Raw genomic sequence first — 14,814 nt, forward strand, 5'->3', positions numbered from 1 at the left:
GCATTCAGGATGGAATGGACTCTGGTGGGGTAAAACTTTGTATGTGAAGGGTCCGTACTAGTTTTTGTGTGATCTCATGGCAGGCGTATTCATGCAGTTTCTGCAATTATCCACTAGAGGGTAGTGCCGGTCCCTTTAACGCCCAGCACGTCACCATTAAAATCCATAAATAGACGTAATAACAAAAAATGGAAAAGTGAAATATTTAGTCTAGTTATGCACTCAAAACACACGAAGCCTTTGAATTATGCAACGTCAAAATACATAACCTACTCCTGGCCTATGTGATTCCACAACGGATTATATACATATGGGAACGCTGTATGTAGGACTTAGGGCTGTATATTAATTATGTGTGGTCTCTAGTTGCGCTATATTTGCACGAAATGAAACACTTCAATCACGATCAATAAGAAGGATTCGGAGGTGTGGCAGGACGTCATTTATGGATGCAGCTGCCATGGCAACGCTTAGCATCCTAAATGGGTGTCATAGAAGGAAATTCATGTATATATATTGAAAAATAATACCTGTGATTGATTCAAATGTCTTCATCAGAAATGAGCGTAGCCTATCTGATGCCCTAAGATTAACCCCCATAAACAATAACCGAATCAATAACCCAATGCATAATACAATAGGCTACATAATACTATAATCTCAATACCTAATTGAGCGTTAAATACAAGAGGCTTTTGTAGCTATTTCATGACTTTACAATTCATTGACAGACAATTTTTTTTTATACAAAATACTTGAGATGGCATTGAAGGCCTACAGGATATATGGATGGATGGATATAAACATCCAACCATAGCCTAAGGCTTTTGCAATTGGAGGTTTTAATGATGTAGCCTTCTATAAGCCCACCATATTACAATGCAGCCCATATAAATGTTGAAAGAATGTACCCAAACGAATTAATTAGCAGATGGGGTCTGCTGCTACCTCACATGCATGAAACGTTTTTTTCCCCCCACATATAGCACATGGCGGCACAACTGGCGAGGTAGAGGGGAGAGAACAGACATGCGCAGAGCCACTTTAAATATCACTATTAATGATAGTAAGAGGCTTAACAGTACTTCGAATGCTACCACTGCATATTCCTGCGTCTGCGTAAAAATATGCTTTGAAGAGTTAATTATATAATGTCATCATCTCGTATCCTGCAATGTCATCTTTGGATCTTTTATTGGCTTGATGCTTTTTTGGTGCTGCTCAAAAGGTACAGGTAGACATGAAATGTATGTGATATTGCATATTGAAAATGTGTTGCTATAAAGTCTATCTCACTTTCGCATACTACCACAAGTGATGTGTTGTACCCCCATTGAAAAAGCGGGCGTTCCTCTGTGGAACCCCGCCCATTTGACCATACTTGGTCATTGAGCGGAACGTTGATTGACAGCGGGCAGCAGCTGCTGAACTGCCTAGACATGGCGGAGGATACGGCTTAACTGAGGATCGGCGACAGAGTTAGGAGAGTTTTAATAGCAGTTGAGGCTGCTAAGCACAGACTATATGGTACTTTAGAATAGATGAATATCCGGGGAAAGTCTATCCGCGAGGAAAAAAACGAAAACGGTCCTATTGGCGAACAATATGTAAGATGGAAAAATGTATCGCTGTTTAGTGCAGTCAACAGCCCTGGGCAACAAACATGGCTTCTTGTGGGGTTTTTCTATTCGCTATCAAAATCGATCACCCATGCGATCCGATGCCATGGACAGGTTGGCGAAGTTCTGCACGCCGCAGTAAATGAGTGACTTGTATTCGCGTACTGCTCGAAGGTAAGAATACAACATTCACCTGACCATCTAGTTAGCTTGCAAAGCTACGGAACTACTGCATATTAATAGCAATGGAGCCAAAGCACAAAGAGTTGCTCGACCAGTGCCACCAGAACTTACTGGAGTCCATAACAGATGCGGACCGACTGATCGACTTGCTCGTAGTTTCGGGCACCTTGAGCCAAATCGATAGGTTCGAGTTGGAGCAGAACTGCTCGTCCAGCGCGGAGAAAGTGGACCACCTCCTGAAGATGCTGATGAACAAGGAAAGCGACCATTTCCTAGACCTGTGTGTGGCCCTGGAGAAGGCATACCCGGACCTCTATTCGGCTCTTTTCAGTCATAACGGAGGTGGACCAGTCGACCACTCCACCGGTAAGACCCAAACACAATAACAACCCAGTGTACAGCCATTCACAACGTGCTCATCTGGCCACAGCAGAAGTTGGTCAGTCTGGGTGGTCTTGGTCACCAACACAAGACACCAGAGCTATATTTGTTTGCCTGATGAACACTACTACACACATATAAACAATACCTGCCCCCATCAAAGAGAGGATGGAGATCTGAGGGTGACGCATCTGGTATTATTTTGCAAGCTTCCCCATTAACATTATTGCTATCATGCGTTCATTTGGTTGTAATTGGCTATTCACACACAATAACAGTCTGTGTATCATTTAGCACACGAGAAAATGCAGTAAACACTGCTGTATGTTGAAGTACCACACACACTAGTAGTACGTTTATACGACAACGTAGGCTACTACTCACAACCTTTCTGTAGCTTCGTAATTACCATGACTTGTCTCTCCCAGGTTAGAAAGGTTCAGGTCGTGTGTGTGTGTGTGTGTGTGTGTGTGTGTGTGTGTGTGTGTGTGTGTGTGTGTGTGTGTGTGTGTGTGTGTGTGTGTGTGTGTGTGTGTGTGTGTGTGTGTGTGATTTTGAATACGAGTGCAGCACCCTGCAGCCAACCAATGTATCAATGCATTCACTGGATTGCCTGACGTGTTTCCATGACAACAGGCTTGTCTCTGACATGTGGGTCCGTATCAACCTGTACACATATGTTGGAGTAGAACCTATCCTATAACGGCAGCGAATCCATAATGCCAAGCCAACCAAAGCCACTTAATGCTTTCTCATTTAACAGTTTCCCCTCTGTTGGTGCCCTTATTGAAGAATGGAGGGTCAATTAGTATTTTGCAATTAGTTCTTCTAATAGTAATGGTCTTCACTTGAGTGCTTTTGGTTGGTTGTTGCACACAGGCGGAGGGCAGCTATGTGTAAACAACATCTGTTCTAGTTTAGCTTGTTTTCTCCCATCTCCAGGACCTGAGACAATTGGCTCGCTTAGAACCAGCTCTGTGCCTGGAGGCTGCGTTCCAAAATGCCCTACATCCTACGTCCGCAATGTATTCACCATACTCTCAAGGAGGCGAGCGGTAGTTAGTGGTCGAGCAAGTGGAAAGAAGCATACATCGGACGAATGAGCTGCTTCTGCGTCACTGAAGGCGAAGTCGGTTGTGGATGGTTTTGGCCCGTCACAACCTCCAGACTTGCATTATGAGCGTTATGTCGGATGACTGAATGTGTATGTCACCCACATGTTGAACTTTCCTAGCTGCAAGGCCGCTCAAAGCCGCTTCCCTAGCTCTCTATGGATCAGAACCTCGATCAAGTTAGGGCTGGACGGGGAGCCTTTCCCACGGCTCTGTGTGTGACCATGCTGGTGCCTCCCTGAAGTCTGTCAGGGTACCGCTCGGTGTCCGATAAGCCTCAATTTCGTCCAACTTGTGTATCTACCTGTGTCAGCCGAAGGCGTGTTTAGCCCTGTGTCCCCATGTCGGGTCAGTCGTGACGTTGGGCCGAGTTGAGGTCTTGGCATTTTGAAAGCTTGGTTTCATATCGATGTGTTCTGGTTAACCTTTTTATGACACGAGGTGGGGTTGAGGCCGGGTTGGGGCCGGCTGATACACCTGAACCCTTTTGTATTAGATAACACCGAGTCCAAACATGGCCCACTGTTGTGTAGAGTCTGGCCAAGGGCCAGAGGTTTGCCTGTGGTTGTTAATCAGAGAAATACAGTCTGAAGTCTCGTGACGCATGCATTGCTGCATGCTTGGCGATTTGAATATTTTTCTTACTTAGTTCCGGTGCTGTCATGCCTGCTTATGTCGTAGCCCCGTTGCAGCCCGTTTCGCACGCACCCTGGTGCGACTCCCAGCGAGTCTGACGGAGTGCCTTCAGGCAAGGCGATGGAGAGAACAAGTGCGGGGATGAGATCCGAACAGACTCCACTCAGTTGTGTGTGTGTGTGTGTTTGTGCGTGTGTCTCTGTTCGTGTGTGTGGCTCTGTCTCTGTCTCTGTGTGTGTGTGTTTTTATTTCTTGCTGACGGCAACCTGCTATCCCTCTGCCTTGCTGCCTGCCTGCTTCGCTCTTTAATCTGCCTCCTCTGCCAGCTGAGCTCCCCAGCGCGCCCAAAATGAGCCCCATACCAAAAGAACCCTGCTCCACCGCTCGCAGAAGAGCAAAATAACACATTAGAGTCGAGTCGAGTGGCATGTCAAAATAATTCCTCCGAACAGCCAGCGATAAAGAGCGTAGATTCCGTTGCTTTGCTGGAGGGTTTGTTGTGGAGCAAACAATGCTACATGTTGTTTAGGATGATGTGATTTCAGTTACACGTCCTCAAGGAGAAGCTAGGGGTGGCTTCTCGCTCCACGATGTCCCCGAGAAACGCAGCAGACATTGGGGGGGATTGAACCTTACGGCTGGAGGTCCCTAGCAAGCTTACACTCTCCTGGCGTCTCCTCCGTGATTTTCCTCCCCTAATCAAATCATTGAGCACCACATTCCATGTGTAGGACTGAAGGCTGCGGCCTGTTACGGGGACTCATCGCCTCCCTTACTGAGCAGATTAAACTCGCTGGGAGTAATGCAAACGGCAGCAATCAAACTGATTTCACGCCTCGGGATTCAACCCCCTCCCCCCCCACCAACCCAGCCATCATCACGCACACATAAACACAGACACACACACACACACCCGTTCTGTAAATGGGGGATTTTCATCTAGTGAGAGGGATGAACTAGGCAGCGGGAAACTCTACCTGCCCTCCCCCCACCCTGTCTCTGACAGTGATTTAAATCCCCTCGGAGAGGAAGGAAAGAAGCACAATGCTGCGCCGACGACACACCGAGTCCACGTTTCACATCATTGTTTTGCTGCCTGTTTAGTTTCACTTTCCCTTTGCCCTTCTTTCCCCTGTCTTGTCATTTTAGGTACCACGTCTGCTCCTCTCTCTCTCTCTCTCGCTGTCTCGGGTCTGTTTGTGTCTATTACATGTTGGCTCTTTTGTGCGCTCTCTTTGTCTCTTGTGCACTCTCTGCCTCCGTCTTTATATCTATCTCATTCTGTTGTCTTTATGGCTTTCCCTCTCCTCTCTCTATTCCTCTGCCTCGCTGTGTCGGCCTCTCTCGATGGAGGACGGGTTCCTCCTCTATGGTTTCAATGAAGGGATCCACCAGGGAGTAAGAGGAAGTTGAGGGAGATGGAGGGGAGTGAGTGAGGGGTGAACAGGGGACACAACAAGGCTTTTGTTGTCGAAAAGTTGAGCGGACTCAAAGTGCCCGATCAGCAGCTTTCTCTGTGGCCAGCGGCCCAGAGCTTGGGCCAGTGTGCTGGGTTCGAGGGTGGTGGTGTTGGTGGTGTTGGTGGGGACCTCTGTCGACCCATGTCCTTGTCCCCCTCATAAACCACAGGGAACGACGCAATGAATTATGACCCTGACATTCTGCCATGACTGGTGCTCTTTAAGTAACTCCCTTGAGTTGACAATCTCTCTATCGCTCTCTCTCTCTCTCTCTCGGCCTGTCATTCTCTCTCGCTCCATCACTCTTTCTCTCTCGCTCTGTCACCCTTTCTCTTTGTCATTCTCTCTCATGTTCACTCTTTCTCTCTACCCGTCTTATCTCTCTCTCTCTCTCTCTCTCTCTCTCTCTCTCTCTCTCTCTCCACCTGGCCTCTCCTCCTTACGTCTTCTTCCCCCTCCCTCTCTCTCCTAGACACTGGGTCCTTCCTGCGTCCCACCGCCCGTCCCCGATGACGCACAGGGCCGCTCCTGTAGGTACCCGGCTGCCTTTTATCCAAGCATCATTTATTCATCTCCCCAGACTGACCCTAGCTCCGCCCCCTCCCCTCCACCCAAGCCCTCCTTCTCTCTCACATGTACGTCGTGCGTGCAATCAATGTGTCCGCCGTTGGCCGGCGCTCACGGCTGTGATTAACGGCAATTTGTAACGCCACGTTTTACACGGGTTGTCAGCGCGTGGTTTATTGCGTTGCAGGCTAAGCACTCGGAAGCTATGGAAGCGGTTCCCGGGTGAAATTGCAAAAGAGGCGAGTGTGTTTTGCTCTGCGTTTGCAGTGCACAGGCCTCTTATCAGAGCCGATGGGCAGCGGGTGATATAAAGTCGTAATTAGCGGTGTTTGGGGGAGTCGGGGCGTGGGTAATCGGGATCAATGCGTCCGTCTCATCTAAAGGCCTCTTCGGAGCCCCTAATGAACCCCCCCCCCCCCCCCCATGGAGTTTCACCGGGTCACCAGTGGCATTCTCCCAATTTAATCCCATTGATCCGTGATTAGTCGTTCGATTTGTTAGCCCCGCAGTCCTGACCCCCTTTGATCGCTCATTCATTTGAATACACAGGAAAAGCGGGAAATGCAGCAACACCCCCGTCCCCCCCAACTTGCATCTCTTCCAAACCCTAACATCCTAGCATGTTTTTTATCCTTTTATTTTATTCCCAGCAGGTTTGTTCACAGCCAGCAATACATTCCAACTTTACACATGTATCGCTTCTTCTGAATAACTCCACAAGCTTAAGAGCTTAAACTATTGCTTTGGTATACAGTTTCCTTTTTCTCTCTACATTTGAAGCCGTGTTCTCTGCCCTCATCAGCTTCTATCACAATTAACTATTACTATGTAGTAGATTAGCAGACACTTTTATCCAAAGCGGCGGTCCATGTTGTTATACTGTGTTTATTTTACAACTAGGTGTGATGATTAACCATTGTTAGCAATTTCAATCAACATCACACATGTTGGTACAATAGGGGTAGTGCATAGGGTTTTCTCAGACCAATTTATCGGCGGGCCGATATTATCGGCCGATTATTAGGCATTTTCCAAGATCGGCCGATTAATGAATATTAAAAAATATATATATATTATATTTTTGTAATTGTTTTTTTTGTTCAATGGACTTTGAGTTTCATATCTTAAGTTTGTAATTTTATGCATTTTATTTATCAGAACTTTAATATATTTTGATGTTCTTTTCTGTTGTGACAATAAAACAATGAAATAAAGTTTATTTTTAAACTGCATTACCTTATTATTTTAGTGAGGGCTCATAAATAACTGCATGCAACCAATGTTAGGGAAATCTGTTTATGTTTTGTTACGCGTTTCTGGAATTTCTTTTTTAAATACATTTCGGCCGATATATCAGAATATCGTATTTTTAAATCACCAAATATTTGTATCGGTATCGGCCTTAAAAATCCTTTATCGGTCTGACTCTAATTAGTATCAATCAATCCCAGAACCGAAGTTATATCAGTGTTTATTTTGTTTTTGTGATGAACATGAAGTAGCCAACTAGCTGTTATTTACTAGTCTAAATATCTTGGTTACAATGGTCACCCGGAATCTCGAAGAAAAAAAAATCCAAAAACATCTGTGCATAGGAAATGTGAAGCTGACTTAACACCGCTTTTAACGTTATAGGGTTGATGCCTCTGCTGTTCTGACGATGTTCTGTTCTGTCGCACAAGATGGCGCCCTGCATGGCGTCCCTTTCCAAGGACTGCAGGCATTAGGGTTTGAACCGGGTTTGAACCGAGCTTGGAGTCAAGCGCCCTAGCCGCTAGTCTATCCTGCCCTATTTAGATTTGATACCACTGAATTGCGTTCATACTTGCCAAACCTCCTGATTTTCCCTGGAAGAGGGTTTTCGCTGTCCTCTCCTAGTAGTCACCTGAATTAAATATTCATAGTTTAATTTTTTAATATTTTGTATCGTCTAATGGTTCAATATGAAGTTACTATCCAATCATAACACTGAGGCGATGAGAGATGGAAAACATAACGCTTTGCGACACCTCCATGTTGTGATTGACCATCAGGCAGAACTCTTATGGGTGTTAATGCTAGCTTCCAACTCCAGAAGAAAATGGAGCCAAACTGATTTTCTGTCTGCTTCTTATTCAGTGATTCACATCCTTAAAATGTCCTTGAAAGCAGGAAATGTAGCCTGTAAAACTGATTCATCTTCTTTGGGACGACCCCCAGACCCAACGTTGGTTGTTTCTGGATGTTGTTTGCCTATTTATGAAGGCATGTGGGAAGTATGCCTATGGTGTCAAGTTGTTGCAGTTGGGAATAAGATGCTGAATATAATATTTTGGACTGATTTATTTGAATGGGTTCAACAGCAGTCAATGTGGATGGAAGGTCATAATTGGAGGGAGAGAAAAAACAAGGCAGAGTTTGGATGGAGATGGCCAGTGAGTCACAGACAGGATGCATGATGTGCATGTGAATCATAGTGGTGTTCATAAGTGATGCATCCAGGTCCTCCAGCCGTACCGGGCTCCTTTTGACTCATTATCCATACCCATCACCTACATATTGATTGGCCCTTTGAGTCTTTGGCAGATGTTGAATTAAGAAGTCACCACACTGCTAACTATTTGGTTTACCTTGGTTTGAGGAAAGGCTGCCATTTTTCTCTATACATTTTATAGACGATGTGAACTAAACTATTTCAAACTCAATTCTCAGCCCTCTTAACGATAGGTTTTCAAAGTCTTATTCGTTTTTTGCACAGGATTATTTAAAATGACCCAGTTAGTTGTATCTCTTAGAAATGCTCTAGTCAGCTTTTTCGAGGTCATGGAACAGACCCAAAAGCAGACGTACAAATATGTCTTGCCCAAGAGTTTCAGATTTTTTTCAATTCCTCATTAGCAGCTCCCAGTGACAGTGAGAATAGCTGACAACAGCTTTTTTAATATTTATTTTCTTAAGAATAGTTATAGTTTGAATCCTAACACTGCTGCCATTTCCCACCAAACGGTCCTGAAGCGTTGCATTTCTCTGCTGCTCTTTGGGGAAAACTTTGTATGGCATGACATCATAGTGTGTGTGTGTGTGTGTGTACTTTTTATATATACAATGCATTCAGAAAGTTAGGTGGTTCCAAATCTCTTCAGCGCTGGGGTGTCGGGGACCCTCAAAAGTTCAGAGCCATGGAAATACCTTCTGAACCCTTCCCTCAGATCTGTGCCCCAAAAAATAAAACCGTGTTAAACTGTAACGAGGAAAAAAATATCAATTGAGTGTGTTTACAGAAGGAGGCTGTTACAGAGGAGATGAACGGTTCTGTATGCTTCTGGTGGATTCAGGGGGACGCGACGCAACCAATCAAGACCCTCCCCAGTTCTCGTAGCCTTCTACTGTTTTACTGCCCTCAACACCCCATGGAGCACGTATTCACCATGGCAACACGGGTCATCTCCGCCATAAGAACGAGGAAGACATACTCTGGCCTTCTGAAGCAGCCACCATCTCTTCTTCTCCTGACTCGAGGGTGATGATGATGATGGTGGTGGTGGAGTAGGGAAGGGGCAGGGGGGGGTGCGGTTATGTAGAGCAATGTGACCCTTAAGGCAGTACAAGGGTGGGCTCCCCTGACCCACTTTAGCCAGCATCCTCTGCTGTAGGAACCTCCCGGTCGCCTCAGTCCTCCTCCTGTTATATTAAAACCCGACCCAGTTTCCCCTTCCTCCTGCAACGCTGTGTCACTGAGACCCGGCGTGCCTCAGGGCGGGGCTGGGGCTTCCTCCCAAAGCACCCTGATTACCATATCTAATGCCCACTGGTGTGTGTGTGTGTGTGTGTGTGTGTGTGTGTGTGTGTGTGTGTGTGTGTGTGTGTGTGTGTGTGTGTGTGTGTGTGTGTGTGTGTGTGTGTGTGTGGGGGGAATGACGGTATGTGCGTGTTTGTGGATAGACGGTGTGTTTGGATTGACTGTGTGTGTGTGTGTGTCACGCCTCCCTCTGTGTGCCAAAGGTAGACGTGGCATGCCGGCGAAGCCTCTCTCTGTGTTGTTTATTCTTTGACCGCGGCGATGCCGAGCCCCCACCTTGTCAGGACACATCTGTCAAGCGCCTTTAGCGGGTGACGCGGTCGGACGATGTCGTTCGCCCCTCCGCCGTCCTGACTCACTGGGCGCCCGGCAGCACACACAAGTGGGTTTTTCCCTTGCGGCTGGCGTGCTCCGTAAATGGATGCAGGCCTGATCGATGTGCTCGGCATGTTTTACAAATGAGCGGGCAGCGCATGAATGTGGCAGGTGCTAATTGCTATTGATGATGTAATGCTGGACGCCGGCAGAGCCAATGCCACCGATCTCAGTGGCCACGGCTTAGTCAGCCTTGATCAAATCTATACAGCATTCATTACCATGGTTACAGAGACGGCTTCATGCGCACTGTCCTCAGCTAGACCGCCATATCTATCGATTTTTGTATTGCTGCTCAATTTGTACAGATTTCAACGTCAACATAACGATACAATTTCTGTTTTACGTTCAGGCAGATTTGGCGCAAGCTCTTCATCCAAAGTGACTTTCAAGCGAGGCTGGCAACAGAACAAAAAGCTACCGATCAATATTGGGGCAGCTCCGAAAATATACCGCTGACGTAGTTGCTTGTTTTGTGTTGCGCATGTATAATGACGTGGTTTACTGCGAATTTGATGTTCCTATGTCGGCTTCGTCGCAATCCATACAGCCCCCTTGGAAGTATTTTCAGGCAGCAGGGCTTTTGCTGACAACAAAGCGTCTTTTTTAAAAGGCCTCTTCCAGCTGTGCCGGCACCTCTCTCTGCTCCCCGGCTCAGTCTAAAGCGATGACACTCAGATTAGCGCCTCAGAAACACAGCTCTCGCCCTCTCGCCTCAGCCATGTGGAAGAGAACGAGAGCATCTCTTCATCTGGAGGGAGGGGAGTGGAGGAGAGGAAGCTGGAAGGAGGAGGAGGGGGGATTTCTCGTCGGTGTCAGCTGTTTAATAATGTGAAATCAAACCTACCCCTAGCCCTGAGCGCTTTCACAGACTTAAAGTGGAGGCTTTAGGCTGCGTCAGAACAGATTAAACAACCTCTACTCTCTCTACCCCCTTTTGCTCTTTTTTCTGTGTTCATCTTCGTCACTCCAACCCTCTCTCGCTTTCTCCTCTGTATTCCTCCTCTTGTCGTCCCCCTGTTTCTGCTTTGGTACTTGAGCTATCTCTAGCTTCATCCTTTCTCCTCTCTCGATGCTCCTTGCCTTTTCCCTCCTTTTCTGCCCTGCGCCTCCCCTCCCCTTCTCTCCTCCCCTCCCCTTCTCTCCTCCCCTCCCCTTCTCTCCTCCCCTCCCCTTCTCTCCCCCCTCCCCTTCTCCTCCCCTTTCCTCCCCTCCCCTTCTCTCCTCCCTTCCCCTTCTCTCCTCCCCTTTCCTCCCCTCCCCTTCTCTCCTCCCCTCCCCTCCCCTGACCTCCCCTTCTCTGCTCCCCTCCCCTCTTCTCCTTCCCTTCTCACCTCCCCTTCTCACCTTCCCTCCCCTTCTCTCCTCCCCTTCTCTCCTCCCCTCCTCTCCTCCCCTCCTCTCCCCTTCTCTCCTCCCCTTCTCTCCTCCCCTCCCCTCCCCTTCTCTCCTCCCCTCCTCTTCTCTCCTCCCCTCCCCTTCTCGCGTCCCCTTCTCCCCTCCCCTCCTCTCCTCTTCTCCCCCTCCCCTTCTCTCCTCTGCCCCCCTTCTCTCCTCCCCTCGCCTCCCCTTCTCCCTTCCCCTCCTCTCCTCTTCTCCCCCTCCCCTTCTCTCCTCCCCTCGCCTCCCCTTCTCCCTTCCCCTCCTCTCCTCTTCTCCCCTCTCCTTTCCTCCTGTCTGAAGGGTCCTGTATGGAGTATCTCTCTCTCTCTCTCCCTCTCTCAGCATTGGAGATCATATTTAATTAGTCTAGTTGGCCCTGTCACACTTTAGCAAGGCTAGTGCCAAGGCTTCAGCTAAACCCAGTGGGTGGGGGGAGGGGGGGTTAGGGAGGGACAGAGCTGGAAATCGACAACAGTTGGCATCAATCTTTTTCATGTCGTCGATGGTGGCTGTTGCCATTTTCCCCCCTCCCCCTGAATTTCCAACGTGTGTGTGTGTGTGTTGTAGATTCAGTGTGGCCGTGTTGGTCCCGCTTGTTTTCACTGCATTTGTTGGCAACACTTTACAATAAAGGTACATTAATTAACCCTTAAACAGCATGCGGTAACAGGCATTCATTAAGTTAATGAAGGTTCCCCTGTTGTAAAGCGTTACCCATTTCTCAATCTATGGGACTTCCGTTACACAGAGCCATCAGGAGAGAAGCCTGCGTCTTGCTACTTTGAATGGTCACGCTTGAGTATTCCCAAACACGTTATGCGGCGACTGGCGTGCACAAGACGGGCATGTTTGCCTTGTCCTTCGGAGCGGGCACTTGGGTCTGTAATGAAATGGATTCTGCATAGCCTCCCCTCTCGAGCCGGCGTGAGTTATCCTCCGGCTTAATGGTGTGTACAGCTATTTAGGTGGAGAACTGCTCCATCTCTCCCTCTCCCCCTCTCTCTCACTCTCTCTCTCACTCCCTCTCTCTCACTCTCCCTCTCCCTCCATCCGGGAGTTCTTTGTTCTTTCCGAGTGCTTGACATGAAGGAGAAAAAAATAACGAAAGGAGAAAATCCCATTTCATCCGTGACATTCTGCCTATGTGGCACAGATGTACAGGGGGCTATAGATCAGAGCGCCGCCAGGCATGCTGGGAGTTAGAGGAAGTATAATTACAACGGCGGTTGGAGTGATAAACCGCCAAAGCACAAACTGCACAAAACGACAAAAAGAATGTGATGTGGGGGGAAAAAAATGTATCGCCTTGAAATTATATCTTCTTTGGAACCTATGTTATCGTCACTATCTTAATTAGTCAATCTTTCCACCAGTTCTGCTTATAAAGGTAACGGTACATTGTTTAAGATGTGGGTTGTGTTTTTATCTGCAGGTTCAACGTACAGTGTGCTCTCCACCATGCCATCGGACTCTGAGAGCAGTAGTTCCCTCAGCAGCGTCGGTACGTACAGGATCTTTGTGTTTTTAAGGCGAAATTTCAACGTTCTCAGTTACTAAGTGTAGTTGGGAGAGACATGCTGAATATATACATCATGTTTTCAGACTCAAAAATAATAATCGTGATTTCAATATTGACCAAAATTATCGTGTTTATGATTTTTTTTTTTCATAATCGAGCAGCCCTAGCAGCAAGAATACTGTTCTAATGTTTTAACAATGTTCATCACGTATCGTTGGCGTAGAACAAATAAAAGCTTAAATGGAATAAATATATAAATATATAACTGTGAGAGAATGATGGGGGTGTGTGTGTGTGTGTGTGTGTGTGTGTGTGTGTGTATATATAGGAACAAATAAATAACACAATAACCACATACAGAAACGCATAATCACACACCCTCCCTCTGTTCTCCTGAGACCTGATTAAGCAACTTTACCTTCCAAACTGCCCCCACCCCCCCTAGTTTTGACGGTGGTCCAAGTGACTCAACCATGTTACATAAACCTCCGCGAAGGGCCAGACATGGAGCCAAAGATGACTCTAATCCTCGGGTTCTGTCCCTGTGCCACGGTCGCAGGCAGTGTGATCATAGAGACCCAACGCTTCCAGAAAACTTCCTTGGAATACGATTCCTAAGAAATGCCCCCCTCCTCCCCCCCTCCCAGAATCGCTTCTGGGAAGGCCGTTGTACAAATCTGGCGATGTAGGGCAGTGACGATAGGAGACCGGTAGTCTGTCTCCAGATTAAGCAACGGGATGAGTACGTTCTCTGTGGAGACCGATGAGGAGGATTACTCATTGAGTAAGGACAGGTGGAACGGAACTTCCCTTTTCCTCAACAGCTCACTTTTTAAAAAGACTCGGCGAAGAGAGCGGAGGATCTGTCAGCGTAGGGGATATACTGTACCTCCTACACAAAAGACCTCCGATTCCTTTTGCGTTTCCCTTGTAACGTTAAGTGTGGTGACGCCGAAAGAGGGCTTTTGTTTAAACCATGGAAAAGTACTGGAAAACATTGTAATCCCATTCATGTCCCAGATGTGTCTCTTTCTCCTGCCCTTTTTGTTGTTTTTGTTTTTTAGTCTACAATCTGTGATTATTACAGTTGTGACCCTACAGATCCAAGTTAATTCTCTAAAATTGCACAGCTGGTCATTGTGGGCCAGCGGATTAAAATGGGAATTCGACAGTAGACTGTTGTTTAATATTTCGATGCTCATGGGGTTATTAGGGATTTTAAGGAAATGTTTCAACAGACGCGTTTCATCTAGGATTAATCTTCACTTCCAAACTGCGTGTACAAGTGGTACAATGTCAGTGATAAAAGCAGTGGTTAGGGTGATTGACTCCCATCTGAAAGGCTCTTGGTCAAACCCCATTGTCCCGTCTTACCTACATCCTTGAGCAAGATGGCCTGACCCCCATCCGCTCCCTAACGACGTGTCCAACTGAGTTCACTAACTCGTCTGTCTGCTAAATGACTGAAATGTAAATGGCTACTTGGCTCTACTAGTGTGTGTGTGTGTGTGCGTCTGCGTGTGTGTCGATACCAACCCTCCCTGAACAACAAACATATTGTCATTCCTGTCTTGCCAACCACGTCTTCGAGCATTCACTAAATCTCTCTCTCCCTCTCCGTCCCTCCCTCCGTCTTTATCTGTTTCGCCTACTCTGTCGTTGACTCTTTCTCTCTGTCCCTCTGTCTCTTTCTCCCGCTCCCTCTGTCTCTCTCCCTCTCTGTCTCTCTCTCTCTCCCTCTGTCTCTCTCTCTGTCTCTATCTCTCTCTCTCTGTCTGTCTCTCTAATCCTCCGTCTACCT

The 14,814-nt window shown here is 47.2% G+C and overlaps 1 protein-coding gene across 3 annotated transcripts in view; it reads left to right on the forward strand.

The window, feature by feature from the left end:
* The first annotated feature begins 1,408 nt into the window (after positions 1-1,408).
* Positions 1,409-14,814, forward strand: part of dlg5a (discs, large homolog 5a (Drosophila)) — a 46,215-nt gene continuing 32,809 nt past the window's right edge. For 2 of the 3 annotated variants that reach the window (XM_030378369.1, XM_030378370.1), the window contains exons 1-2: positions 1,865-2,168; positions 12,927-12,995. In XM_030378369.1, coding sequence (XP_030234229.1) covers positions 1,865-2,168; positions 12,927-12,995 — 373 coding nt within the window. Of the gene's footprint in view, positions 2,169-12,926; positions 12,996-14,814 lie in introns of all 3 variants that reach the window. The other variant, XM_030378368.1, reaches the window with a different exon arrangement.

This window comes from Gadus morhua, chromosome 15 (assembly GCF_902167405.1).
Source record: "Gadus morhua chromosome 15, gadMor3.0, whole genome shotgun sequence".
In the NCBI taxonomy this organism is placed as follows: domain Eukaryota; kingdom Metazoa; phylum Chordata; class Actinopteri; order Gadiformes; family Gadidae; genus Gadus; species Gadus morhua.